The sequence below is a fragment of the Heliconius melpomene genome, chromosome 10, assembly GCF_056956725.1.
Source record: "Heliconius melpomene rosina isolate 202511_hmr_F chromosome 10, ASM5695672v1, whole genome shotgun sequence".
NCBI classification, from domain to species: domain Eukaryota; kingdom Metazoa; phylum Arthropoda; class Insecta; order Lepidoptera; family Nymphalidae; genus Heliconius; species Heliconius melpomene.
In genome coordinates, this window is record NC_140398.1 from 2,465,669 (window position 1) to 2,493,332 (window position 27,664).

At 30.8% G+C, this 27,664-nt stretch overlaps 1 protein-coding gene across 2 annotated transcripts; it reads left to right on the plus strand.

Moving 5' to 3' along the window:
- Nucleotides 1-478: 478 nt before the first annotated feature.
- LOC146535152 (anoctamin-8-like) lies at nucleotides 479-27,214 on the plus strand. 2 transcript variants are annotated; one of them, XM_085190895.1, is made up of 24 exons: nucleotides 479-868; nucleotides 1,274-1,402; nucleotides 3,363-3,492; nucleotides 3,977-4,082; nucleotides 10,302-10,440; nucleotides 10,829-10,945; nucleotides 11,200-11,306; nucleotides 11,628-11,731; nucleotides 12,031-12,112; nucleotides 13,438-13,590; nucleotides 13,738-13,855; nucleotides 14,547-14,602; nucleotides 15,551-15,625; nucleotides 15,908-16,040; nucleotides 16,323-16,504; nucleotides 16,974-17,171; nucleotides 17,441-17,572; nucleotides 17,707-17,838; nucleotides 18,370-18,518; nucleotides 20,071-20,161; nucleotides 20,315-20,431; nucleotides 20,974-21,106; nucleotides 21,760-21,902; nucleotides 22,478-27,214. In XM_085190895.1, exons 1-24 carry the CDS (start codon nucleotides 748-750, stop codon nucleotides 22,571-22,573), a joined length of 2,943 nt encoding a protein of 980 aa, XP_085047021.1. In that variant the 5' UTR covers nucleotides 479-747; the 3' UTR covers nucleotides 22,574-27,214. The 2 variants fall into 2 exon arrangements, with proteins under 2 accessions (XP_085047021.1, XP_085047022.1); XM_085190896.1 differs by lacking the exons at nucleotides 20,071-20,161; nucleotides 20,315-20,431; nucleotides 20,974-21,106; nucleotides 21,760-21,902; nucleotides 22,478-27,214 and adding an exon at nucleotides 19,592-19,747 and having other exon boundaries at nucleotides 481-868.
- Nucleotides 27,215-27,664: the final 450 nt, after the last annotated feature.

A 27,664-nucleotide genomic window follows, 5' to 3' on the forward strand; every position in this document is an offset into this window, starting at 1 on the left:
TAAATAACATTCTTTGTGTTATATACAATATTAACTAATAATTCAATTTATCATATACTAGGGACGTACTTACCTATAGTTTTTTAAAATGACCAAAGCCAAATTTGGTATAAAATTTATATTCTTGCAAAAACTTAACGATGATATTAGTTACGAGGATATTATACTATATACATTGTCGGTTTTTTTAGTTAATTTAGTTTTGGTTAACATATATTTTTGGTATATACTAAGACCACAATTAACATTTTATGTCGAAATTTATTTCAATGTACTTTGAATATACAAAAAAAACATACAACAAAAACATTTTATTATACTTTGTTTTATACAAAGTATAATAAAATGTTGAAATATGAACCCACGAGTACGTATATATTAATATAATAATAACGTACGTATATATTAATAGATAATCATTTAATGATACTGTACTTATAAGGGCTAATTTTAAATAAACGTTGGCAATACTACTGAAGTAATGGCGGCCAAAAATCAATTTTGAATTCTGACAGATGATTGTTTGTCGCGCACTAATTTATTAAGAGCGTACTCAAAAAAATATTTTGCGTGTTATTCGTATATTTATAAAATGTAAAAAATAGTTTAGAGGTCTCGTAAATATAAGCCCTTTATTATAGCAGTGAGTCAGTGCGTAGTTATTTAGTTGGTTTATTGTAATCGATGATGTAAGATCATTGAAGGCCTTGCCAGATTCATTGTTCGTCGGCTTTTTGAGCAATCGTGATGGAGGGTGATAATAGTGTGGTCGGCAATCATGAGAAAGTAGAAAACGGAAGTAGTACTCATTCTTCACCGCAAGAACATAAATCTTTTGCTGAGTTTGCTAAAGATAAATTGGATAGCGGTAAAAACTTTATTTATTTTGAATTACTTTTATATTATTGTTTTATTGGTCGGGCCGTGTAGGTGCGCTATGATCATTAATTGAAGTATGATGTAAACGTCTCGTATAATATGCTGTTTCTACAGTTAAATCTATTTTAAAGTAGTTACCAAAAAACAAATTATATTTACGTTTATAATACGTATTTTTATTTAAAAAAACAAGTTTAGTTTAATACATAATTTTATTTGATACTGAGATTTTAATACTTTTTTAGTTCAAAAATTAAATAGTTTTGAAACTATGGAAAATAATATAAAGTATTTAACAAGAATATTATGTGGATTAGATAAATTTTCTTATTAACTTAAGGACATGATCCATACATTCATACTATATTAATTATCTTAAAAATAAAATATGCAGCTGGAAGAGAATTGAGAAGACGCCTGCCCATGGCGGGCCAGCTGGGAGCCCATTTAATGCATCCTAGACGATTGTTACTACATTCAACTCCTACACAACAGACTGATGTTGTGCTTATATTTCCAAAAGGTAAGTAATGTTTTGATGTAAATATGTAATAATAATTGACTTATGAATTCGAGGCTGCAATTGAGTGGGTTAAGGAAATGCAATTTTTTTGTTATAATTATTTTAATAACATTACTCTTTTTTTACAAGAGTAGAAGAGACATTCCATCATAATAACTTAAATTTTTTTAAATAAAATTATTAAAAATACTATTTAATTATACTACTAGGCATTAAATTGAAAAAAAAATTTTTTCATAATATTATTATTGGTAAAATAAATAAAAACCACATCTAAACTGGAACACATTATCGTAAAATAGTTATTGCAGATAACATTAGGTAGTTGAAAATTAAAATTGTACATGATATAAATTAATTTAGATAAAAGTTTATTTCAATTAAATATTCCCATTGCCGATTCACTATATGTATTGAATAACTATGTAAAAGTATCAATCTGAAATTCTGTGTTGTACATTTTTTGTAAGTGTTGTAGACATTATTTTATATATTTACAAAGTTATATGTACGAGTATATCATACTATTAAGCACGTAATCATATCATAGGCCCTGCCCACCCCCGAATCATCTTGTGGCCACCCCAGCATTTTAATTTAAAAAAGTACCCTGAAAGTTTAATAAAAACTTTATCTATTCAAAATTACACTACCTTCTAAGTTTCAAGATAGTGTACATTCATTGTCAAAATAAAAAGTTGAAAATAGTCGTCTATAGAAAATATTAAAAATAAACCCCTATTTAAATTACGCTGAGATATCGTAAATCGTGTAAAAATTCAGTGGTTTTTTCTGAGTCTTGAAACTTAAATACAAATTAATGTTACCTAAAAATAAATAACCATATTAAATATACACAAAAGTTTGGAAAGTTTCGTTGAACTATTAATGGTTTGGCCAGTGACCCTTAACCTTACGTGTCTCTTAGTTCTTTTGTACTCACGCAATATACTCACATAACTAAGTATATATATAGATTATAGATATAAAAATATAAAGTGTACACGAATATTCTCTGGAATATTTTTATCATAAAATATACGGAGGTTTATAAATACCCTTGAGTGTCGTTTAGCTCACTTTGCTTACCTTGTCGAATACGAGAGCTTCGTGAAATTAAAAAGAATATATTGGTGATAATAGAAGAAAAAATACTTATAATAATAATGTTATCTGTATTGTATTGTTATGTATATCTTTTAGTCGAATAAAAATTAAGAAGATATTATTTGTTTTATACTCGATATATTTGTCTTTTTATTCGCGGTCAAGTTGAGAGAATCGTAAAAAATAGTATTAAACATAAATCATATAATAAAACAAGTAATCCCCACTTATAAATCAAACTGCAGACATTTGGCAAGGCAATTTGGCACATGAAGTATCTACTTAACTTTCCAGTTTCAGCGGCGAATGTAGAGACTAGATAAGGAAACAGATTGATGCTTCTTCTTTACAGTACGGTCGGCGAGTCGTGGTCGCGTTTGGTCTGCAGTTGGCTGTAGCTTTGATTTGATTTTTACGATTTTTCTGTTTTTGAATAAAGCGTAACAGTTCTGAAAACCTAACTTCAGGGACACGACTCGTTCACCGTATTGCACATTGTACAGTATTTTTTTGCCTTCCCTTTGTAGAAAGGCGTTGTTTTGTCAAAGCCTGGCTAAAGGCGATTGTCGTACATTTCAAAGATCTTTCATGCCTAGGTTTTGTTGTGAAATTCTGTTTTTGTATAACAAAAAATGTATAAAAAATATTTACATTTTTGTATTAAACAGCGATTTTGACTACACTAGGCGAGTAAAAACTGTGATAACTTTGAACGTTGACTGTATTAAACAATTTAATAATGATAACTATTTGGTAAATATTAAACTTATTACAAACATTATAAATTTATTGAATAGTATACTTATTTAAGAAGGCAATAACGTAAATAAAATCAATAAAATTTTCATCGCAGGTCTTCCAGACAGCATGCTTCTCTGGCTTCTCCAAAAATTGCGTGGAAGTCGGCCACGTTTGCGTGTGTGTGTGCGACAACACGCCTCCTCACAGCGTTCCGCCTTTTATATTACAGCCGATGACGATGTGTAAGTGGTACTGCACGACCGATTTGTGATGATTGGACAAATTAGTTGTTAATTTTGATAATTGTTAGGATTGATATACCTATAAAAATTAGGCGGTTTATTACATTATGTCAATATATTAGGTCAGTATATCATCATGGCGCAGTGCAATATCTGACTATACACGTGATGGTTATGGGTTCCATGTGGATTCCCATGAGAAGATATTTTAAATAATTTTGGTTTCTCTGGTCTGGTACAAATAAATCATAACTTTCATTACTCATCTCCGCTATCCTGGAAAAAGTATGAAGATGAAAAAAAAAAGTATAAAAGAGGTCTATCTGAATGCTTATATTTAAGTTCATTTCGATTTCACCAATAAATTATTAAAAAACAATGCTTATTCAAAACAATATTTTTCATAATTTATAGAAATAATTAAATAATATGATTATAAAATAATAATAATTTAGTAATAATCATATTTGTTCCTGAATACCAGCTTATTACAAACTGCAGAAGAGATTCACCTACCGAAACTACTGAAGCCGGAATTCGGAGGTGGCTATAAGGAATTCACTGTTCGAGATATGCATTGTTTTCAAAAGGTAAGTTTTTATTCTTTTACATTCTGTTTCAATAATCTCTTCAAAATAGTAGGCAGTGGAATAAGTAGAAGTGGTAAGAGAGCCAAGAAGAGACCACAGTTGACTTTCGAGACACAGAATTCATGTTACTTGAGAAGGTGACGTAAAGCATGAGGACCAAGGCATGTAGTTTAGATATGTGCGGGTTGATGCTACCCCGCTAGGGATAAAGCGTGAAGCTAAAAGGCTTTTCGTGACCATTGTGTTCTAAATGAGGTTCAGGTTCAACATTTCGTCGCGACATTTCATTAGATATTATGATTCTATAGTAGTAGCAATTACGTCAGGGAAATGTATTGTTTCCGTTGCTTACAATCGTTAGAAGTCCAGTCAACCATAATAGAACTGACGTGGTATTTTTTTATTGAGACCATGATTAGAGTATTGTCTGAGTAATTTTTTAAAAGTGAGAGTTGAAAATATGCTGCGTTGAAATTCTTAGTTTAATATTCAACATATATGTACTTACATACCTGCTACTAGACATCGCCCGCAACTTCTTTTGCGTAATCTATTTAAACGTAAAATCTCGTTATCGTACTAACTTCAAGAAAAAAATCTCGAAACAAAGAGAGCACTTATGCTTTCTTTATAACCCCCAAGGACCATATGTCAATTTACAGTAAATGAAAAGTTTTATATAGGAACTTTTACTTTTACATTTTTATTTACCTTTTACGTTAATCATATTTATATATAAAAAAAATATATTAAAAAGAAAATGTTGCTTAAACGATTTCAAAGAACGTTTTACGAAAAAAATATTCTAAAAATGAAATGTAACTAGAAGATGTCAAGATGCTACATAAATAAAGTTCAATGTTTGAAAAGCATTTCTTTTTCAAAGAAGCTACTTAAATCTCTCGCGTTTTAGTCGTACTCTCGTGTCCCATATCGGCAATGACCGTGGCCTAAATGTCATTATTGAGTTTAGATATTTTATTTATATCTCAAATGATACCGTTTTTATTAGAGAGCTTCGTGGCGTATTCTGGTTATCAACGCGATGGTTGTTGGTTCCATCCCCATTCGAGGGAAAGGTATTATTATATTTTTGTTTCACGCTTCGGTAAACAATGCGCGGCTATAAGTTCCTCCACTTAACACGCAATGTTTTTAAAATACCTAAGTAGAGAATTGTGCTCTAAAGTTAATTCCCTTCCTCTATTCTGCTTCCCTGCTATGGTAGAGCTAAAAAAAATTATTAAAGCTCAATTCACACTAAGTACCCACTAGTCGTTTTGAAATGATTTAAGCATTTAATTAAAGTGTCTTACGCTTTTGAACCATATAGGTTTTATGTGAGGTTATATGATGATGTGAATATATGAACGGTTAAGGTTATATTGGTTAATTAATTATTTTCCTTAACTACTGGAATTCTGAATTATTGCAGAAAAAGCTGTTTTTAAGTTTAGTGTGTAGTTTGGCCCTTCAATGTTAGTAAGTGGGTCTCGAGCGATAGAGGGCTTTCAAGTATCTATTCTATGAAATTGAGATTTTTTGAGCTTCAATAGTCCACTCAGATATTGGTGTTCTCTTTTATATATGTATATTTTACTAATCTAAACTTATCTTCCTACGTATCCGTATTTTTTTACCTTAATACAGTTCAAGTACCTTAGATCTTGAAGAGTAACAAGACTTTGTAAATTAAACTGTTTTATTTAATACTAGCGGACGCGCGCAGCTTCGCTTGCCTATTTTAGGGTGAATTCTAATAACCCATGAAACATGTGTTCAATGAAATATTTTTAAGTCTAAATTTCAAATTTTATAAAAATCGGTGGCGATTTAAAGATTTTTCCATACAAACTTTCAACCCCTTATTTGCACCCGTAGGGGGTGAATTCTAGAAAACCATGAAACATGTGTTTAATTATATACGTTTAAGAGTCTGAATTTCAAATTTTATGAAAATTGGTGACGATTTAAAAAAAAACCTATACAAACTTTCAACCCCTTATTTGCACCCTTAGGGGAAGAATTCTAGAAAACGATGAAACACGTGTTCAATTAAATACTTTTAAAAATCTAAATTTCAAATTTTATAAAAATCGGTGCCGATTTAAAAAAAAATCCATACTAACTTTGAACCCCTATTTCACCCCTTTAGGGTTAAAATTTTTCACAATCTCTTCTTAGTGGATGTCCAGATTAAGAAAATAAACTTTTGTCCAAATTTAACGTTTCTACCATCAGCGGTTCAGGCTGTGCGTGCGTCTTCTTACCTCAGTCAGTGAGGACAAGCCCTTTTATTTTATTTAATACTAGCGGACGCGCGCAGCTTCGCTTGCCTAGTTAAGGGTGATTTCTAATAACCCATGAACCATGTGTTCAATGAAATATTTTTAAGTCTAAATTTCAAATTTTATAAAAATCGGTGGCGATTTAAAGATTTTTCCATACAAACTTTCAACTCTTATTTACACCCTTAGGGGGTGTATTCTAGAAAACCATGAAACATATGTTTAATTATATACGTTTAAGAGTCTGAATTTCGAATTTTATGAAAATTGGTGACGATTTAAAAAAACCTATACAAACTTTCAACCCCTTATTCGCACCTTTAGGGGAAGAATTCTAGAAAACGATGAAACACGTGTTCAATTAAATACTTTTAAAAATGTAAATTTCAAATTTTATAAAAATCGGTGCCGATTTAAAAAAAAATCCATACAAACTTTGAACCCCTATTTCACCCCTTTTGGGTTAAAATTTTTCAAAATCCCTTCTTAGTGGATGTCCAGATTATGAAAGTAAACATCTGTCCAAATTTCACGTTTCTACCATCAGCGGTTATGGCTGTGCGTGCGTCTTACCTCAGTCAGTGAGGACAAGTACTTTTATATATATAGACTAGCGGACGCGTATATATAGACTAGCGGACGCGCGCAGCTTCGCTTGCGTTTTTAAGGGTGAATTCTAATAACCCATGAAACATGTGTTCAATGAAATATTTTTAAGAGTCTAAATTTCAAATTTTATAAAAATCGGTGGCGATTTAAAGATTTTTCCATACAAACTTTCAACCCCTTATTTGCACCCTTAAGGGGTGAATTCTAGAAAACCATGAAACATATGTTCAATTAAATATTTTTAAGAGTCTAAATATCAAATTTTATAAAAATCGGTGGCGATTTAATAATTTTCCCATACAAACTTTCAACCCCTTATTTGCACCCTTAGGGGGATAATTCTAGAAAACGATGAAACACGTGTTTAATTAAATACTTTTAAAAATCTTAATTTCAAATTTTATAAAAATCGGTGCCGATTTAAATTTTTTTCCATACAAACTTTGAACCTCTATTTCACCCCTTTAGGGTTAAAATTTTTCAAAATCCCTTCTTAGTGGATGTCCAGATTACGAAAGTAAACTTTTGTCCAAATTTTACGTTTCTACGCACAGCGGTTACGGCTGTGCGTGCGTCTTACCTCAGTCAGTGAGGACAAGTCCTTTTATATATATAGATTATTGAATTTGATCAATGCTAGGACTAAAACCATATTAAAATAATAAAAAAAAATAAAACACATAATCTGAATGTTTTATATTAAGCTAAACTCGTGCCTACTAACCATTAGGTTCATAGATACAGAAAAAGTGGAATATGTAAATCCATTGATTTCCTGGAGATTATTGTAATTTCGGAAATAACCATATCTCGAAAATGGAAGTTGAACACTAAGCTAATCTAGCCATGGCAAACTGTGCCATGGTATCGATAATCAATAGCTTTGAATTATTCATATTTCATAAACGTATACAACAATAGACATCATTTTCTTAAGTAACAACTGAAACCATTTTTGTGTTTCACGAATTGTATGAAAATATATTATAGCGGGACTACGTACTTCTTTTTTCTATACCATTTCTATATATATATAAAAAAAATTAAGTCAGCTGCACGCTGTATCCCACATACAGAGCAGGATAGAGATTAACCTAGTGTTAAGACACTCTGTTCCCCACTTTCCGCGAATTTATCGAGGCATTGGGTGTTGAGTGGCGGAACTCAACGCCGTGCTTTTTGTCTTGATGCCAGAGCGAAGAGATGAAAATATTAATAAGTAAACTATTTCTATACAGTGTACTAAATAAAGATTGATAAAGATCAGGCATACAATAGCTAATGAAAATTGTTCTCTTGTTACGATAAAAGAAAGAATGCTATTATATACATTTCAATCAAACTAAATTACGTCGTTATTAAGGTATTTCGGCAAAAATAGTGCGTTATTTCTTCATACGTCTATAAATTTCTTAATAAAAAGTCCACTTTTGACATGTTTTATTTGCAATAAAAATACTTACTTTTGTCAAAATTTCATAAATTCATAATTCAAAAGTGCTCATAAAAGTATGTTTGTGTAAAATATATATATCTTTCCTAGGTCCATAGTAACTTAATGTAAATGATATTACACTTTACGACGGTCCCGTTTGTTTAACATAATGTTTACTGTTGGAATTTATGTTTTCGGGAAAGCTTCCCAGTGAAAAATGGCTTGTTTTAAAAAACTTTGAATATAGGAGTTATCTTATATTTCATATTATATACCTATATAAATTATTTTCAGTTTTTGTAGGTTACAATAAAGGTGTATTTATATAAATCGCTACCTTTAATGAGTGACTGACTAACTTTGTACAACTGAAACTAAAAATTTCTAAATGTAGAAATTTTGTAGGGAACTACTAAGAAAGGAACGAAGGAAAGAACGAAGAGGCAATGAGAGAGAAATTCTCGAAAGTCCCAAAATAATATTATATAGAAAAAAAGTGGGATTTTGTTCGTAATGTGTCTACGCAAACGAAGCTTCGAGCTACAATATGTATAATATAATACATGCGATTGAATCATTGGAGTGTTTGTTGCATGGCCATTATTTAATGTTATTAAGATTATAATGTTTATTGGCATTTGATTTACACTTATAGAAAGGTTGTTTTTCTTTTTCCACTAAAGAATCTATATTTATATGAGGCCTTGATGCAGGGGCACATTCGCGCGACTGTAACGTGTCGGTTGTGGGTTCGATTCCCACTCGGGGAAATAAAATATTTAATATTTTCATTTCATTTATCGATCATGTTACACTTGTTTGGTTTTCTCTGACAAAAAGACACTTTCGAATACACTTCCCTACCTTATGTAAAGTATATAATATTGTGTATAATATATTTCACTTTATCTTTAACCATTATTGGAAATCGAGTAAGGAATGCTTAAAGGTAGATTCGGGAAAGATTAAGCACGTCGACCGCTTTTCAACGATTCTTTGAATACACTTGGATAAACCTTCAGACGTTTCATATTAAATCTAGCGTATATCTCAAACTCTCTCTCAAAATACCTGGAATGTGAAAATCATCTAAATATATTTGAATACGAGTATATTTAAAATTGATTATGTTTATTCTTGTTTATTAAATCTTTCATATGTACTATACTCGTATATATTTGTACACATATAAATATTTTTGCATGTCTAAAACATAGGTGATTTCAGATGAATTTTATTATGGAGAGGTAAAGGAAATGATACAATAGGAAAACCGCTTATCATATCACACAGTATGTCATTTTCCTTACTTAAAAAATAACATAATTTATTATATGTATTTAACATATTATTACAAATTCACAGTAATCATTGGTACAATGGGACAGCTTCTTACTGTAATCGCTATATTTTTGGGTACGATTTCCTCTGACAGAAAATTGGTTTTTATTACATTAACTATTGAGATTGTTTCATTTTTATTTCCACGTTCCGGTAGTGGAAGACATTTACTGTAAGAGATGTCCGAGCAATGCTAAATACATTGCTGTTTGCTAGTTTCACTCCAAAATATACACTTATCTCATCTGAATAAGTGAAATATTCTTACTTAAAATGTAGATATAAGATAAAACTCGTTTTAGCTGAGTTTTAGAGTATAGGTATATTTAGAATGGTCAAATATTATAAAAAAAACATCGTATAGAGGGAAAGGGTACAGACCAAATGTCTAAATGAAATTCGCCAGTCAACTCACAGTGTTTCGAATTCATGAGAATAGAGATTTTCAATGTTTTTCCTACTACATATGAGATTAAGCTTAAAGTAAAAACAAATCAAAAATTCCCTGTAATTTTTTGTACTTTATTAATCTAAGATTAATTACAGGGCACAACAGCGGCAGAATTACTAAGTTCACAAGAACGGGGCGCTCTGGTGAAACATGTGCTGGAGGCCGCGCGAGCGGAGCCGGGCGACGAGCATGCGTTGGAGCCGGCGCTCACTTTGCGACCTGGACAGAGTATCGGTGAGAGTTGTTTTATGACATATGGATTTCATATATTGTAGTTTGTTGTAAGATAATGGTTATTTTAATACGGCTACCGTGGTTGTCGGTTTTTTTGCCACTGGGGATGAACTAGTTAAGGCAAAACGTTGCGTTGGATTCTGCCATTAAAAATACGGTATCTTAAAATTTGGCGAAAATGAAAGAAAGTGTCTTAATATTTGGTTTCTTCTTGTCCTGCTACATGAGGAAAATGCGTGAATTCTTAAATATATTTTAGTTATTTATAAGATTGTGGTAAATTACACTTATATAAAGCATATGTGATTTTTCATCAGATGAATTCTTTTTTTTTTTCAATTTAAACTGAAGATCTAAGAAAATTACTAAGTTTAATAATTTTCCACAGTACCGGCATGTGTAAGTCGTGGTGTAGTGGCTAGTATGTTTCCTCTCCACGAGCGGTCGTCTTTAGAGAATCTACGAAGGAAATGGGTTAAAACTCTGTTCTCTCCGCAACCTTTGGGTACGTATGGCTGTATATAATGATTTGAATATAAATTATAACTGTGTCAAATTTCTTACCACTCTGTCCGCAAAATTTTCGCAAGCAGTATACAATATTTCATTTGTATATTATTATATTTTATTACATTTCAATGTATGTATGTGGTTAAATAAATTATGTATTTGAGTTTTTGTTATTCCAGCTTATCTGTACCATTTCTCTCTATACCTGTTTTTCCTTATATACATCAAGATATAATATTTAATTTCCAGATGAGATAAGTGAATATTTCGGTGTGAAAATAGCAATGTATTTTGCATGGCTGGGACACTACACGCAATCACTCACAGTACCTGCTGTGGTGGGATTCGTTTTTTGGGTAAGAAATTGCTATTTTAATATTTGTGTTATAAGAAAGTTATAAGTTTAAAACAGAGGAAACCTAGTAAAAGAACCTTCGTTCTCACAAAAACACCGTGTTCAGTGGCGTAACTTAACGCCGCCCTTTGTCTAAAATCTGGTTTCTATCGCTCGCCCCACTTGCTGTGGAACCCGGCTTTAATATAGAGGAGAAATGAAAATATATTACATAACTATTGCGTTCAAAGTTAGACGCTATACCATTGTGCTTATTTTTTTTATATGAACATTATAGTGTAGCTTTTATATTGTTATTTTTATTTATCTATGCATGTTTCAGGTTTGGTTGGGAACAGCCAATGATTATTGGAAAGATATAGCGTACGTGTTATTCTCACTGTTCAACGTTTTGTGGGCTTGTGTTTATTTGGAAACATGGAAACGGTAAATTTTGTTTTGTTTTTTTTTCAATTTTCACGCTGTATCCCGTTACATTCAAATACATTTATATAGCGGTTTTTTTAAATATATACAATTACAAAAAAAATTATGTATTTCATTCACTTTTCTTGTGATGAAATAATTTAGCGCCTTCTCTATTTAGTCTCTATTTGTTATAAGACTGTTTGAACCAAACCCAAAAAATGAAAATGATTCATTCCTCCGAGTGGGATTCGAACCCACAACCACTACATTTATAGCTGGACGCTGTGATTTTTGCATATGTTTTTTTTTATTTACAGATATTCTAATGTGCTTGCATACAGATGGGGAACGTTAGACCAAAGAGACGAGCTCTTAATTGAGCCAAGACCTTTATTTCAGGTAATATTATTAAAATCATAATTAAAAAAGTCCTATTACTAAAAATATTTAAAAAAAATGATTCGAACGGTACGAGTTCGAATCCCGCTTGGTCGAATCTTGAATAAATTTGTAAAGTGCTACTTAGTACACACACACAAAAACATTAAGAAAAATATTTTTCCCTCTTTATTGTGGAATAACACTTTAAAAATATCGTTTTGAAATAAATAATACATATATATTTCTTTCTTAGTACTACTCGGCTAATGATTGTGGATACAAGGTTCATAATAAAGATTATATTTTATTTTTCTTATATTAGTGTCTCAAACTAGAATAGTTTAGTTGTTAAAAAGGTTGTTTTATAGAAATTGTTTGACATTTGCGTGAAATAGTTGATCATTTTCATATTTCATTAGGTTTCATGTTATAAAGGTTCCTAGATGTTTTTGTATGTTTGAATGCCTTAGTGAGATTATGTTTAAGATGAAATTATATTTTAAATATTCATTTATACACGTACATGTTTTGATTCGCGATAGATACCATTAAATATTTTTTATTTACTTTAGTAAATATAGATAATATATTCCCTAATAAAGTAATCTACGACCCAAATTCCTAATCAAATTCCTATGATTATTGTGTGTGGAAAAACTAACCGTTAAAAGCGTATTTAAAGATTCAAATCAATTTTCTAGCTAGTTAATTTTCAATCTGAAGATGTGATATAAAATTAGACTGGAAATTATACTTTTTTCCGTATAAAACTTTGCTATCGCAAAGAATCAGATGGACTCAGGAATACTTATTTATTTATTTATTTATTTTATTTTATTTATTTTAATACTTTATTACACCATAATTGATATTAATTAACTAAAACACAAAATGAAAAACAAACAAATTAACATAAACAGAACAAACACATTGTCTCATTATATCCCATTATTAGATAACTAGCATAGAATAAAAAGCAGTTAATGTTTAATAAACTTCTAAGAATAGATTCTTCTAGCAACATGCATCATTCATTAAATATGTAAAGTTTATTATAATATTGAGTTTTTAGTAAAACTTTTACAACATAGTTTACCACTCAAAGTACGATATAATTTCCTTTACACATAGTATAAAAAGGTAAAAAATTACGGTCTACAAAAAAAAATAAGTGGGGTCTACAAAAAGTTGGACTACTATTCCTTCTACTCTTGTACTGAACTGATTACACAGAAATAGAGCTTATACAACAGAATAAATACATAGGCTACATACAAGTTATGTAAAAAATGAAAAATAAAGAAAAAAATAATAATAACACATTTTCCATGTACGGGTACCAGGGCGACATGGCCACCAGCGAGGTGACGGGGCGCCCCGAGCCGCACTACGCGGCGTGGCGACGGCGCGCGTGGCGACACTGCGTGTCTTTGCCGTTGATGTTGATTTGTTTGGGCGTGGCGGCGTTGGCGACGTTTGTCTTGTTGAGGACGCAGGTGCATATCATGTTTTAGTATCTTTATTGTTGTTGTAGATGTTTGGTTTTTTCTTAAATTTTGCTTGATATATAATGTCAACATAACATAATAAGATAGGTCTATACAAATATAGTTTACAATATTTTATTTTATTCTTCTATACAGGACTGGTGGGAGGACACAATATTTTATTTTAGTTGGATTCCTCGAGCGCTGCTCGCTATTTTGATTGCGGTAGAAGAAGAAGTTTATGCCAGAATCGCTAAATGGCTCAACGACAAAGGTATTTTTTAATAATAATAAGTAAATTAATCAGTTTTTTTATCGTAGTACCCTGTAAAATATATTTTTTGATAAAAAATGTTAATGCTTATGAACATAGATGATATTATATGCATATCACAAAGTAACTTTTTCCTTTCTCTAATAGTAATTACTAGTCCTAATAATCTATATATTCGATGTTTTTGTATAATAGGTATTTCTTATATTATATACACCACTACTTAAACTGTATGTGTGTACTAAAATTCTATAAATTCTTTAAAAAAAGTAATAATAAAAAAAATCCCTTCTGAGCATTAAAAGAACTCTTCATTATTATACTTATATTTCAAATATCTTACATTTCTATGTATATTGAGTGAGTTTTTCATTTAATAGCAACATTTGATCAATAACATTACAAAAACTTTATCTTTTTTGCATGCAATAATCTTCCAAGTTTCTTCTAGACTTGATCTAGATCTGAGTAGATTAAATTAGCACGTATAATTAAAAAAAAACATTAAATAGCGTATCCATAATAAAAAAAAATCTGTTTAGTCATTTTCCAAGTAAATGTAGATGAAAATATTAATAAGTAGTGGTAAAATATGACTATAGCGCATATTATTTTCTCTTTACCGCTTACCAAACTGGAATGGATGAAACAACATTTCGTTATAATGGTAACTTCTACGATATATAAACAGAAAACTATCGACTCGAGACAAAGTATGAAAATCATCTGATACTGAAAATAGCATTGGTTTGTATTTGATGCTAAAAACTAATGCCGTAAAGTCACGCTTTAAATACACTAAAATATTATTTAACATAGATTTTAATGTTAAAAATGAAGCTTAGACTTTTTAAACTGCATTCTTTAAGCATGCTATGTTTTTAATCTGTGCACGCTATTATAATATTTGCATGACGTAAATTTGGTTTAAATAGTTTTTTTTTACATTTTACATGTTGTAAATAAATAACAGCTATCGATTCAACATTACATAATTTTATAAATAAAATTGAAATAATTAACAAAATAATCATTGTTATTACAAATTCACAATCACCACATTCTCATGACACTTTAATTTTATTTCAGTCAGTGACTACGATAAGTTATTAAGGTACATTTTCGTAATGTTTTTAAAATTGTCCTTAAAAAGTTGCCTCTTTATCAGTTTCACGCTATATCTCGCTTGTAACAGGGTAGGCAGAGGGAGCCTAGTCACGCAGCTTTCTCTTCTCCGCTGAAGCCTTCTCTCTTCTTCTCCACTCAACACGCAATGCCTTCGGAATTCGCTCCTCCGCCGAATTCCGAAGGCATTGCGTGTTGAGTGGCGTAACTCAACGGAGCGCTTTGCCCCGGCGCCAGAGCGAGGGAATGAATATATTAAATATTTCATTTTTCGAGTGCTTCCACACATTTGTACCCCTGTGTCATGCTGGCCTTTTAAAAAAATGATTATATGTATAATATAAATATTATAATTATTCATAAAATAATATCACATTAATATTAAAGTAATATATAAGTTAATATTAAAGTAGTAATCCTTTCTGGATTTTGAAATATTTATTACAAAGCAAAATGAAAGAAAACATTACGAAATGGTACCTTATAAATATAGTAATATATTGCTTTCGATGTATAATCCCTAAATAAATTTGAGTAATTAAAAATACATGTAATTGTTTTTCTTTACAGTTTCAGTTTGTGAATTCGTTCATGAGTTTGTTCTACATAGCATTTTATCTGCAGGATATGGATAAGCTGAAAGAAGTAAGTATTTAACATTGAAAAAAAAAACTTATAATTGCTATGTGCGGGTTGAATTTACAAATGCTAACAACAAACTATACTATATGCTTAGGTATTAATTGGTGAATTAGGCGACAGTTTCGTGCGTTTCTTTTATATGAGACTATGCATGTATGGTTTTTTATATATCGATTCATCGTAGAGGTCTTAACGATTTTATGTCGATTAGAAAAAAATGACGGTTTAAAAAAATAAACGACAAAATTTGTCTTTTGAAAATAAAAAAAATATGTATTTTTTCAGCAACTAGCTGTGTTACTTATAACTCGTCAAATAATAGGCAATTTAAAAGAATCTGCGTTGCCATACCTCATTGAAAACTTAAGATTAGCTAAGATTTGTTTCGACGTATTTGGAGCTTTGAGTCCAAGTAAGAGTGAGTATGATTTTTTAATTTTTTTCTATATATAAGCTCAAAAGAAGCAATAATATTGGCAGTGTTATAAATTTTACATATTATATAGATTTTGTACATTTTACGTTGATCCGCAGTATTTTAATTATTAATAATTAGAAATTTAAAATTATATACATTATAACATCTAGTAAAATTAAATATTTAGACGAATGAAGTTAATTGGGAGAAGATATTATAGATATAAAAAATATATATATTTATATAAAGTTAAGAAATTATTTATTACCTTCACATTCATAGTACCGACATCAGCACAACTAACAGAATTATTCGAAAAGAAAACATCGTCGTCGGGAGATCAACCAGAAATGCTAATTAATGGTAGCACTGATAAGGAGAAAGATAGAAGAGATTCGGACAGTAGAGAGCCACTCGCTCAGAAAGTCATACATCAAGCTGAGTTAGAATCTCAGTTGTTTAAGGTAATAATATTGAATATCATAAAGCGCGGCGTTGAGTTTTGTTATTCAACTTGGAGAATGGATAGTGCTTAAGTAACTTGACACTGCTTTCCCTACTGTGCGGGATACGGCGTGAAGTTAAAACGTATCTTTAATTTTTACCTACATATAATATGGTTTTCAATATTTATTACGATTTATAGAGAAATATATATATTAATGGCAATACTGAAATAGAAAAAATGGGTATTTAAATGTTATATTTGAGGCTGCCGTAGCGTATCGGAACAAACGTGTAACTGTACGTCGCAATTTGTCTTTGTAACAAGAATGGGGTAATGAATTATTTTCATTTACCCATTCTGGTAACAAGACAAATTGCGGCCATCATTTAACACAATGTTTGGAAAATTGGGTGATGCGTGGGAGTGTTTTAACGCTAGGTTATCTCTGTCTAGCCTGCTATATTCGGTATATCTGTTAATGTTAGTACGAAGGCACGTTTGCGGAGTACCTGGAGATGCTGACGCAGCTGGGCCACGTGGTGCTGTTCTCGGCAGCCTTCCCGCTGGCAGCACTGTGCGCGCTGCTTAACAACGCGTGCGAGGTGCGCGCCGATGCCTTCAAGCTGTGCCACGTGGCGCAGCGCCCCTTCGGCGAGCGCGTCAGCAGTATAGGCAGCTGGCAGGTGCGTGTACATGTGTGTCGGTTGACTGATAGCCAGAAACTAATAAACTATAGTGAACATATGAACAGTTAACATTTTGACAGCATATTTTGTGGAAACATACTGAGAAATTAAGAATAACTTGTCAAAGAATGTATGAGATTGTGAAATTATACTTATAAATGCCAACATTCTGTATAATTTGTCTGTAATATAACAATAACATGAAACGGGCGAAGCCGCGTTTGAGTCGCTAGTAAAAGAAATAAAACAGTATTTTATTCTTCCAGCACGCAATGGAAGCAATGGTAGCTGTAGCAGTTTTAGTGAACTGCGCCTTAATAGGATTGTCCGGCCCCGTGCACCGCTTGTTACCAGATGCGACTCCAGCGCAGACCATATTGGTCATTGTTGCGTTGGAGGTAAGTTAGATTTGTATTGGTTTTAGTTTGAAATGTTTTTCACTTTATTTCAACTTTACGCTGTGCCATGCCTGATACAGCGTGAAGTGGACTTTTTTAATATTATTAAATTAATGTGAATACATTGTCATCAGCACGTGGTACTAGTAATAGTGCTATGTCTACGTATAGCGATACCGGAGATACCGGGGTGGCTGGCGACTGAGATGGCCAAAGTGGAATATCAAAGACGGGAAGCCATTAAGAATGCACACGCCCCTTTGTTGGTGAGTGTGGGTTTCATTTTTTTGTTTCTTGGTGTGGTTTCCAGATGATACTTTAGATAGTACAAAGCATTAAGATGCACCCATTGTTTGTCCTTATAGCTTAAAGTATAAGTATGCAATATTTATGTTTTAGTTTTGTCGTTTCGTAATAATTATCTATGAGTGGATTCACCCACTATAATTAATGAACCAATCACAAGCATCACCGGCAAAACGGCATGAGCCAAAAATGTCCGTGATATTGTAATAAAAAATCAGTTTCGTCAAATGATAAATCTTATTGCTCAACATAAGATGTAAATAGCTGTAATAGCATTAAAATAATATTATTATACGTATTTTAAGTAGTTAGTTTTAAACTTATTAGTTTCTATTTGATAACATAATCTGTGATAAGTTATTTTCAATTGTCATTAACGTTATAAGAACGTAAGAAACAGTATATTTTGTAAATATTTTCAGCAAACAATATGTTCATTTTTTTAGTATACATCTCTAACGTCACATATAATTAATAACCTAATTCCGCAGTCGGAAGGCCCCAGCCAGGACGACATACGCACGTCGACCCGCAACACGCCGACGCGTGGGGTCACGCCCACCACTCCCAAAGTAGACAAACCTCAGCCGCCCACGAAGCGCATCAACATCGGCAACATACCCGAGATACCGCCTTTCAGGTGAGTGTGTTTATGTGGCTCAATTAGAAACGTGACGGTTGTCAGTTCGATTCTCATGAAGATTGGAGCCTCACCCACCGCGTTCAAACTGGATAAGCCATAGCCTTAAACTAGACCCATTATTATTGATAGAATACCCAAGATATTGCGGTTCAGGTGAATGTGTGTGTCTGTGTTTGCAAACATGAAGTTTATGGTTTCTATCTCCAAAAGGAGAGTCACGACTTATTTCCAGTTTTCCGTTCTGAGACATAGAGTGTGGCGTTAAGTACCGTTGATGAATGGATTAAGTGGAGAAAGGAGTGTCTTGACACTAAATTCTCTCTGCCCATCCTGCTACATATGGAATAATGCTTGAATATTCTTATTTATTAAAAAACGTAATTACTAACTGACTTATAATTAGAAGCATAAAGGCAGGACATAGGTAATATTAACTCTAGAATATTCGCAGTTCATTGAGTGATTTAAAGTGTATTGTAAATTTTTAACAAATAAACTTAAACTGACATTAAAAAAAATTCTCCTTGCATGTTTTCAATTTGTTAACAATTGTATTGAAATTTTGAGTAATCACTTTGTTTTTGACTGCAAAATATCGTCGACACTGATATATTGAAATAAAATGTGACATTGGCAACAGAAAATGTTATTTATTATAGGGATCAATAAAAATTTAATACATATTATAATAATATACTTTGACATTTTATGTTGTATCATCGTATGGTAGCTTTAAGATATTGCATGTCATTATTAAGTGTGAATGATGCATTTGTTATAATAAATTTTATACAAATATAACACACTTATGTATGTACGCGCATGTACTAAATAATTCATATGTCCAATTGTCCATACAAAACTCAGGTAAGTATATTAAGATGTGTAAATCGATGTTGTTAATACATGTTTATTGAAAACTACAGATAATAAACAAATTATTCAAGAAAATCATATATCATATTTTAAGTATATAAAAATACCATACTTTAGTTGTATGTAGCTGCCATCTTACACATGATCCATACATTCATGTATTTTTAAATTAGTTTTATTCTTTTTGTTTTCAGTTAATTTGACACAAGTAATATGCCTGGAACGGTGTGTAGTTACAGATTATATATTCATTCCATTGAATCAGTATTTATTATCTATGTAAAAGCTTATTATTACTTAATAATTATTAAATATTGTAATTATTATTTGCAATAAATTTTACCTCTCAATCGTAGTTTTTCTTGGCCATACCGAATATTGTATGCAAAATACATATATACAAGAAGGTAAAACGATAGTTCTATTAAATCGCTTTTTGCTATCTAACATTACCTTGTCACTATCAATCTTTACACACCCTAACCAAATGATATAATCAATTATACATATTTATGTTTAAAATACATAAAATCCCAATATTTTTATTCTATTCTATACACACATTTTCTTCATGGCACGTTTTTTTATATATTATGCTTTCTTCTCCACTCGCTTCGTATAAACCTGTTTATTAGTATATGAGATGTATATATGTATGTTTACATGATTCTAGGCCTAAAGCAGCGTCTATAACGGAGCCGGTTACAACAGGTTCCTTGCAAATGCTACAAGATGTCAGTCCTACTAAACCTATACGTCGTAAGGTTAGTATTTTAAAAAATAAAAGTAGCTTCAGTTTAATGTTTCTGTCAAGATCTCGCGAATTTATTTCGATTTTTATTTCGAATAAAATTAAAAAGTATATAGATAATATGCACTTAAGGATGTACTAAAAAAAGATATATACATACATACAGGAGGGTGTGGGCGCCCCCCTATCGCTGCTAGGTGTCCGCCTGCGTGACGAGCCCTTGCACCGCTCCGCGCACTGCATACCGCACCCACATAGACCACTTGTTAATCCCACTTTACAGGTAGGGTATATGATTGTATATTAAAATACATATATATATATATATAAAATATGCCACATTGCAGGATATGCAGAAGGAACTTACAAAATAATAATTATTTCTGCCCTAATCCAAAACGGCGTTTAAAGCTGCAATTAGTCTTACTACGGCGGGAAAATGATTATATGTAATCATATTACTATATTCATATGATTTTTTTCTCTTACATGCATAAGCGTTAGCATTGAATTTTTGTTTATTCTACTATACATCATGACGTCATCATCGAAATTGATGGATGGATGGATTATATTGAGTTTACGTTTTATCTAACTCCTCCGATATCGCTGGACACGGCCTGGACGTCAAAAACTATATTTTCATCAAATTAATTGTGGGATCATAATTTGATCAATTATAAAGAACAAGAAATATGTATTTTTCATATAATTCTTCACTTCAATTCAACTGAGGTTGAGAAATTTAAAACAAGTAATCAGAAATAAAATAGTTTTAGTTGTCAGCTTGTAGTGTTACTTCACACAATTAATTGAATATTTTAGGAGCTGTCAGGCAGCGTAAGTGCAGGTGGTTCTGAACCGGATTTGAACGCGGTACCTTCGACAGTGTCGATCACTCCATCTATGGAAACTAGCGCTACTTCCAGTGAGGATGACAAACCTAAGGATAAAAGTAGTGAGTGAATTGAATGTACTTCATAAGTTGCTCAAAAATCTCTTATTTTTGGAGTTGGAGTCAGTGGCCAAAAAAAAACGTTAATAAAAAAGTAATTTCACACTTTTTCCCCACATATGGCAGGGTAGACAGATGTACCCTAGTGTTAAGACACTCCCTATCTTATGCGTCCCCTAATTTTCGTGACATTGCATGTTGAGTGGCGAAACTCAATAGTGATCAACAGTGCGCAAGCAGCATTAATAGAAAACTTCTAAATAGATACTACAAATAAACACACAATATTGATGATTGTTGTGAGTGTCTCAGTGGAGTAAAATATTTAATATTTTCATTTGTTCGTTCTGGTAACAAGACAAAGCGTGGCGCTCAGTTCCGCTACTCAATGCACGCAATGTCTCGAAAACTCGGTGGTGCGTGGGGAATGGTGTCATTAAACTGGGTTCCTTTCGCCTATCCTGCTATGTGCGGGATACGGCGGGAACCGTGCTCCTAAATATAAAACTTACAAAAAACCACTGCTCGGAAAAAGATATTCAAATAAATAATACAGATTTGACACGCAATACCTCCAGAATTCGGCGAAAAGTGGAAAATGGAGTGTCTTAACACTAGGTTCCTACTGCCTACTCTGATTTGATTTGAACTCCCAGGTCGGTCTCGAGCTCGAGCAGCGCTGGTAAAACGAGTACGTTCAGTCGCTGTGTTCTCTTTGGGATTGCGCAAAGCACGAGAAGCTGCAATGGCGGCTGATAAGCACTCTCCTCACACACCGGAGAGACCTCACACCACACCAGTAAGATATTAATTGGTATTGAATACAAAATTAGAAATTAATTTAAAAAAACCGGATAAGCGCGAGTCGGTCTCGCCCATCGATGGTTCCGTTCAATTTTTTTTAGGATTTTTGTCCCCCTTTTAAGGCTATTATTTTTAGGATTCCACAACAAATATATAGTTTTAGATCTTATCCTGAACTAGTACTACCGGTAGATGCTAGCTGCCAAATTTCATAACTCTAGGTTCTGGAAGTACCTTATTAATTTTGATTCCCTTCATAGTGTCGAAATACGCGTTTTTTTGCGATATTACGGCCATATCTTTTATTTCAGTAAATGTAGAATTACAATTTCTTCAGTAAATCAAGGGACCGTAGACTTGAGTATATGATATGAATTTCAACTTGATATCTCCAAGCGTTCCTGTGATAAAGGCTCTTGACAGACAGACAGATAGACAGACAGGCAGGCAGGCAGACAGACGGACGGACGGACAACAAAGTGATCTTATACCCTTATAATATTCATTTTTTCCTTAAGAGGTACGGAACTTTAAATATAATTAATATATTTAATTATACATTAATTTCAGGGTCCTCCCGCACCAATGCTAGGTGGTGAATTGTCCTTAATTCCGATCGAACAACTCATACAAGTTGAAGATGTCAAACCTAGACCTATCTCATAAATATACATTATAAATTTATAATAATTGTATGCATTTGTATTAAAAATCAACATTATTTCCATAAATAACTAAAAATCACGTTATCGTAAATGATACATAAGTTGATTCAAAATGGCGAGTGTTCTAATAATATATACTACCATCTTGGATTATTTTTTTGAAAAAATATTTTTGTTGCTTAATAGAACGGTCTACTATATTCTTTTTGTTTCATTGTTTAATTTTGGACAATAGCATTTTTCGAATGTGTAAAAATTAGTACATGTTATAATTTTATATTTATTTGTTATACTTATATTTGTTATATAACATAAAGTGAGAAATATATGAATACGCACAAAATGTTTTCGTGCATATCACATACCATTATTTATTAAAATTTGAAGAGTTGAAATTTAAACGTGACGAAAAATATAGAACACATTTTTTCACAAATTCTTAAATTTTGCTTCAATAATCTTTTCTGGTGAAATAGGGATAAAAAGTTATGCATTTATAACAGTTACAGGTATTTTTATTTAAGAATTGGTAATTAAAGAATTAAAATTGAAATATTAATATTTTTACTTAGTTGTATAATAAACTTTATTTTACAAAGTCATTACACAAAAAATACTTTTCTTATTTATGTAAGTATGATACTTATGTTTCGTTTTTTTGTATTAGTAAGTATTAAGTATTTAAGTGATTGATTATGTGTTTAATTTAGTTTTTATATCTAGAATTATGTATGTTATTAGAATTTAGTATCATAATCAAAATGGAAATATAAAGCAATAATACTTTACATGTAAAGATTTCATTATTTATTATTTTATGACCATTAATAAATATTCCCAAACTAATAATGTATTACATAGGCCACGTTTCAACTACCTAATATAAAAAATCGCTACATTGACAATTAATATCAAATTTAGGAAGTTAATGTTTTTACGAAAAGTAAAGCTTATAATTAAAGTTCGATTTAAGTATAAATAGGGCAGATTAAATGGAAATATCAAGTAAAGACAATATCGGGATATATTGGAGGAAAATTGTTTGGAGAACAAAATGTTGTATCTATTTGAAAACTAACTAATTGTATGTCATACTTTAGGTTTATCTTATTTCTTTATATTGAAAGTTGTAAATTGGTGGTATTCGAACCTACATTGCTTTTAAATGAAGACAAGTTTATGTTGTTATTGTATTGCGTATTGAATATAAATATTAAATATGACGATAACATTGCAATACTTATCATTTTATGTAATATAATATAATTAAATTGAAGTATAATTTTAATTGATGTTAGTAGTTTTTCAATACATAATATCAATATTGTTCCTCAAACAAATACGTACTTGATTAGCTAAAATGTTCACAAAAACACGAACGAATATTTTGGACATTTTTTAACGAGTTTTGTATGAATTTTTCGATGTTGTTAATGTCAAATGCAATTGTTGTTTCTTGTGGCTTCCGACTTCTATAAGCAATCGTCTGACAATAACATTAATAAATGTGTGGCGTTTGATCTTTGTCTTCTTTTCGACTGGATGAAATAAACTCTTTCTGTTAAATTATCATTTTGATTAAGTACTTTGCGTTTTGCGGGTTTTTTAAACGACCACAATGATTTAGTTGAATTATCCACAGATTCTCGAGGAAAATGGTCTTGACACACTAAATAGACCGACAGACGGACGGCCAATATACCTACAAGAATTCTATGTTTGCTTTTGAGTTATTGGTGGAACTAAAAAATTGAATTTAAACTATTACTACTTATTTACTAAAGATATAAATAAGAAAAAAGTAACATGATCTCATTTTTTTACAGAAACCTAAAAAATATCCAAAAGTAAATCGATCAAGATATAAATAAATAATAAGACACATGATCTATTAGTATTTTCTAAACAAGAAATGTTTATTTCGTCCAGTCATACTCTATCTGTGTAATACCGCTAGATTCCCTTCACATATTGTTGTCTAGGATATTGTATAGTGTGTAAACAAATCATTAAGTTTTAAACGTTTTAGACTATAAATACAATAACACGAAACTTATATAGAGGTTGGTTAGTATGAATATTTATTAATACATTTAAGTAATCTTTGAATTTTTATTTTTGTTGATAAAAAATTGTAATTACCTCAAGAGCCCATTATTTTAATGTTTTTATTTTTTATTGATTTTAAAAATATGGTATCTGCGTGAAATACTTTTCATGAATTAGCAATATTTAATCCTATACGTATAGTAAATATTTAGTCTATCGACTTTCCCAATATTACTATTTATAAGCAAACTGGCAGCTATTTCACTTTTCCTTAATATTGTTTGTCAATACCATTTAGTTTCTGATAAGTTGATGTGTTTTGTTTTTATTCATTTTAACCTACCTCTACGTTTAAACTTTTAACTATTTTTAAATACTAATAATAAGTAATGGTGTAATCCTATTGTGTATTATTTCATTGCATTATTTAATTAGGTTTGCTACATCGTCCTTTTTATATATAAATTAAAAACGACTCCACCGCCCTCTTGTAAGTAACACTGTATATGCATAAACTGTCAATTATAACTGAAGTTACCGAGTTATTTTTCGAAATTCAATACAATTTTTTACTATTATTTAAGAATGTTCAAATATATTTTATATATTATAATATACTTAGTTCTGCTCTCAAACTGTTATTTCCTATAACATTTTTGGAAATAACAATTTGTTAATAATTAGCATCTACGCTTACGTACGTTTTACGAGTATGTTAGATTTAGTTAGTGTTTAACCCGTTGAAGTAACGGTAATAAATTATTTTTAGCTTATACTCGCGTATTATTAATTTGCTGAAATAAATAAAAAAAACATTTAAGTTTTTTTTTTTTTTTCTTAGAATTTGACTTACACTGATGAGTAAACTGATTATTTTTATTTTATACCAATTATCATAGAGTCAACGAAGAGAACTGGAATATTATTAATTTATCCAAATTTTATGTTTATTAAGTACATTTAATATTGATAAATTCGAGCACGCAATGCCTCCAGAATTCAACGGAAAGTGGTTATACAGCATGAAGCTACACAAACAAATAAATGCTGTAACATTTTAGAGCTACAATATCAGAAATTAGAAAAAGAAACTTACGTACATTTCCGTTCCATTTTGGGCAAAATTTTTCATTATTTTTACTATAAGTAATATATTTACTTTAAAACATTCTTAATTTATTTCAGTAAATCAATATACAACAGCCTGTACGATTTTAGTATAGTCACATTTGAGAGAAATAGGATAGCAATTGGTTAATTACAGCTTACGATTAACATAATATAGCTTTAATTACATAATATATTTTTGTTTTTTATACAGGGTGGAATTGTCAGCACCACTTTAAATGAAACCACAGTCTTAACTACTCTATAAAAGCCTAATATAATTCAGAAAAAAAATAATTCCCAAAAATGAAAAAGTTATTTTTTGAAACAAAATAAATAATAAAATTATCGTTTTAAAATAACACGCCATTTGTAAAGTATAACATAGGCACGCACACACTCACCTGTCAAAGCGGCATACGTATGTGTGCGTGACACGAAATACAGGTATGGATAAAAATCGTGAAATGAAAAAAAAAATCCTACATCCAAACTGTTGAGGTACCTTGATTATTTTTTTTTACTTCTGGGTTTGCAGTTCTTTTCCCTATATGCAGTTCCCTATATGCAGTTTCAGTAAAAGAAGCGCTGCTTCTTCCACCCTGTATAACAATTATTCCTCGATACTGAAAATCATTTAACGTGAGTGTCTTAGAATGTGAAATATTATCTTGTCTTAGATATGTTTTTTAAATTATTCGTATGCGAAATAGTGATAAACTTATTAATATTTTTATTTGTATTTCGTTTTGCAATAAATGTTCAAGCAGCCTTTACACCACATTACTTCTAGTGCACTAGGTGAGGTAATTACAAATAAGCGTCACGGCTTATTATTTTTTTTTTATCTAATAAACATTAACATTTTTCTCCATTTTTTAATTTACAACATTTTTACATTCTAAACATTATACTTCCGGTTTACATTGTTTAATTTACATTAATTCATTCTTTCATACATGTACAATAGTCTACATCTAGTAACCTACATGATATAGTGGACTAGAAAGTGTGGTGTAATAAACGCTTAAATAATCCTTCAACCTCTAATATTATTCTCACTTCCTAGTTTAAAACATTCTGTTCGTTAATATTCATATTAGGTAATACAATTTTGTTCTTATCTGTCTTAATTTTAGTCGTTAAGTATTTTTTAAAATAATTAACAATTTTACAGATTATCTATAAATCTGCTAATATTAATAATATTTCTTTGCAAAGTGCCAGATCGAGTAATATTTTATATTATGCTGCGAACTCTTGTATTTTGTCTCGTTTTAGTATTAACAATAATATAAATCCGAAATTGTTTGTATTGAAGTATTACTCGATCGTAAGTTAGGTGATGTGAAATGCTTTATTCTGAATAGCATTGCGAGGTAGCAAATTAAATATTTGTTGTTACGTACTTATTTTTTATATGAGATATTGATAAAATGTTGCATTTTTAAGTAGAAATATAAATTTTATGTTTGCATAATGGTAATGCTGTTTTATTTGAGCCATTTCCTTGGATTTTTTTTTATATATATCAGAAGACATATAAAATATATAATAAAAAATGGCTTTTAAATGTTTTTTATCTTTTTATTGTAATATTAACTGTGCTTAAATTAAATAAGCAGTATATTTATTATAGCATGTCTATCAGCTTTACGCTGTATCCTGCACACAGCAGGGTTGAAAGAGGGAACCTATTGTTAAGACACTCCGCTCCCCACTTTCAATATAAGTACTAATTACAAATCTCTACATAAATAGGGTAAATAGAAATCACGGATTGAATAGATACAAAACGTAAATATCAAATGGTTTTCGTTACTAACTTGGTATGTTATTTTGTTTTTATTCAAAACCACTTTTTAGATACTGCAATACCCTGTATGGATGTAAAGTCCCTAAATTTACCTTTCCTTGCTTTGTCTTGCTCGGCGGT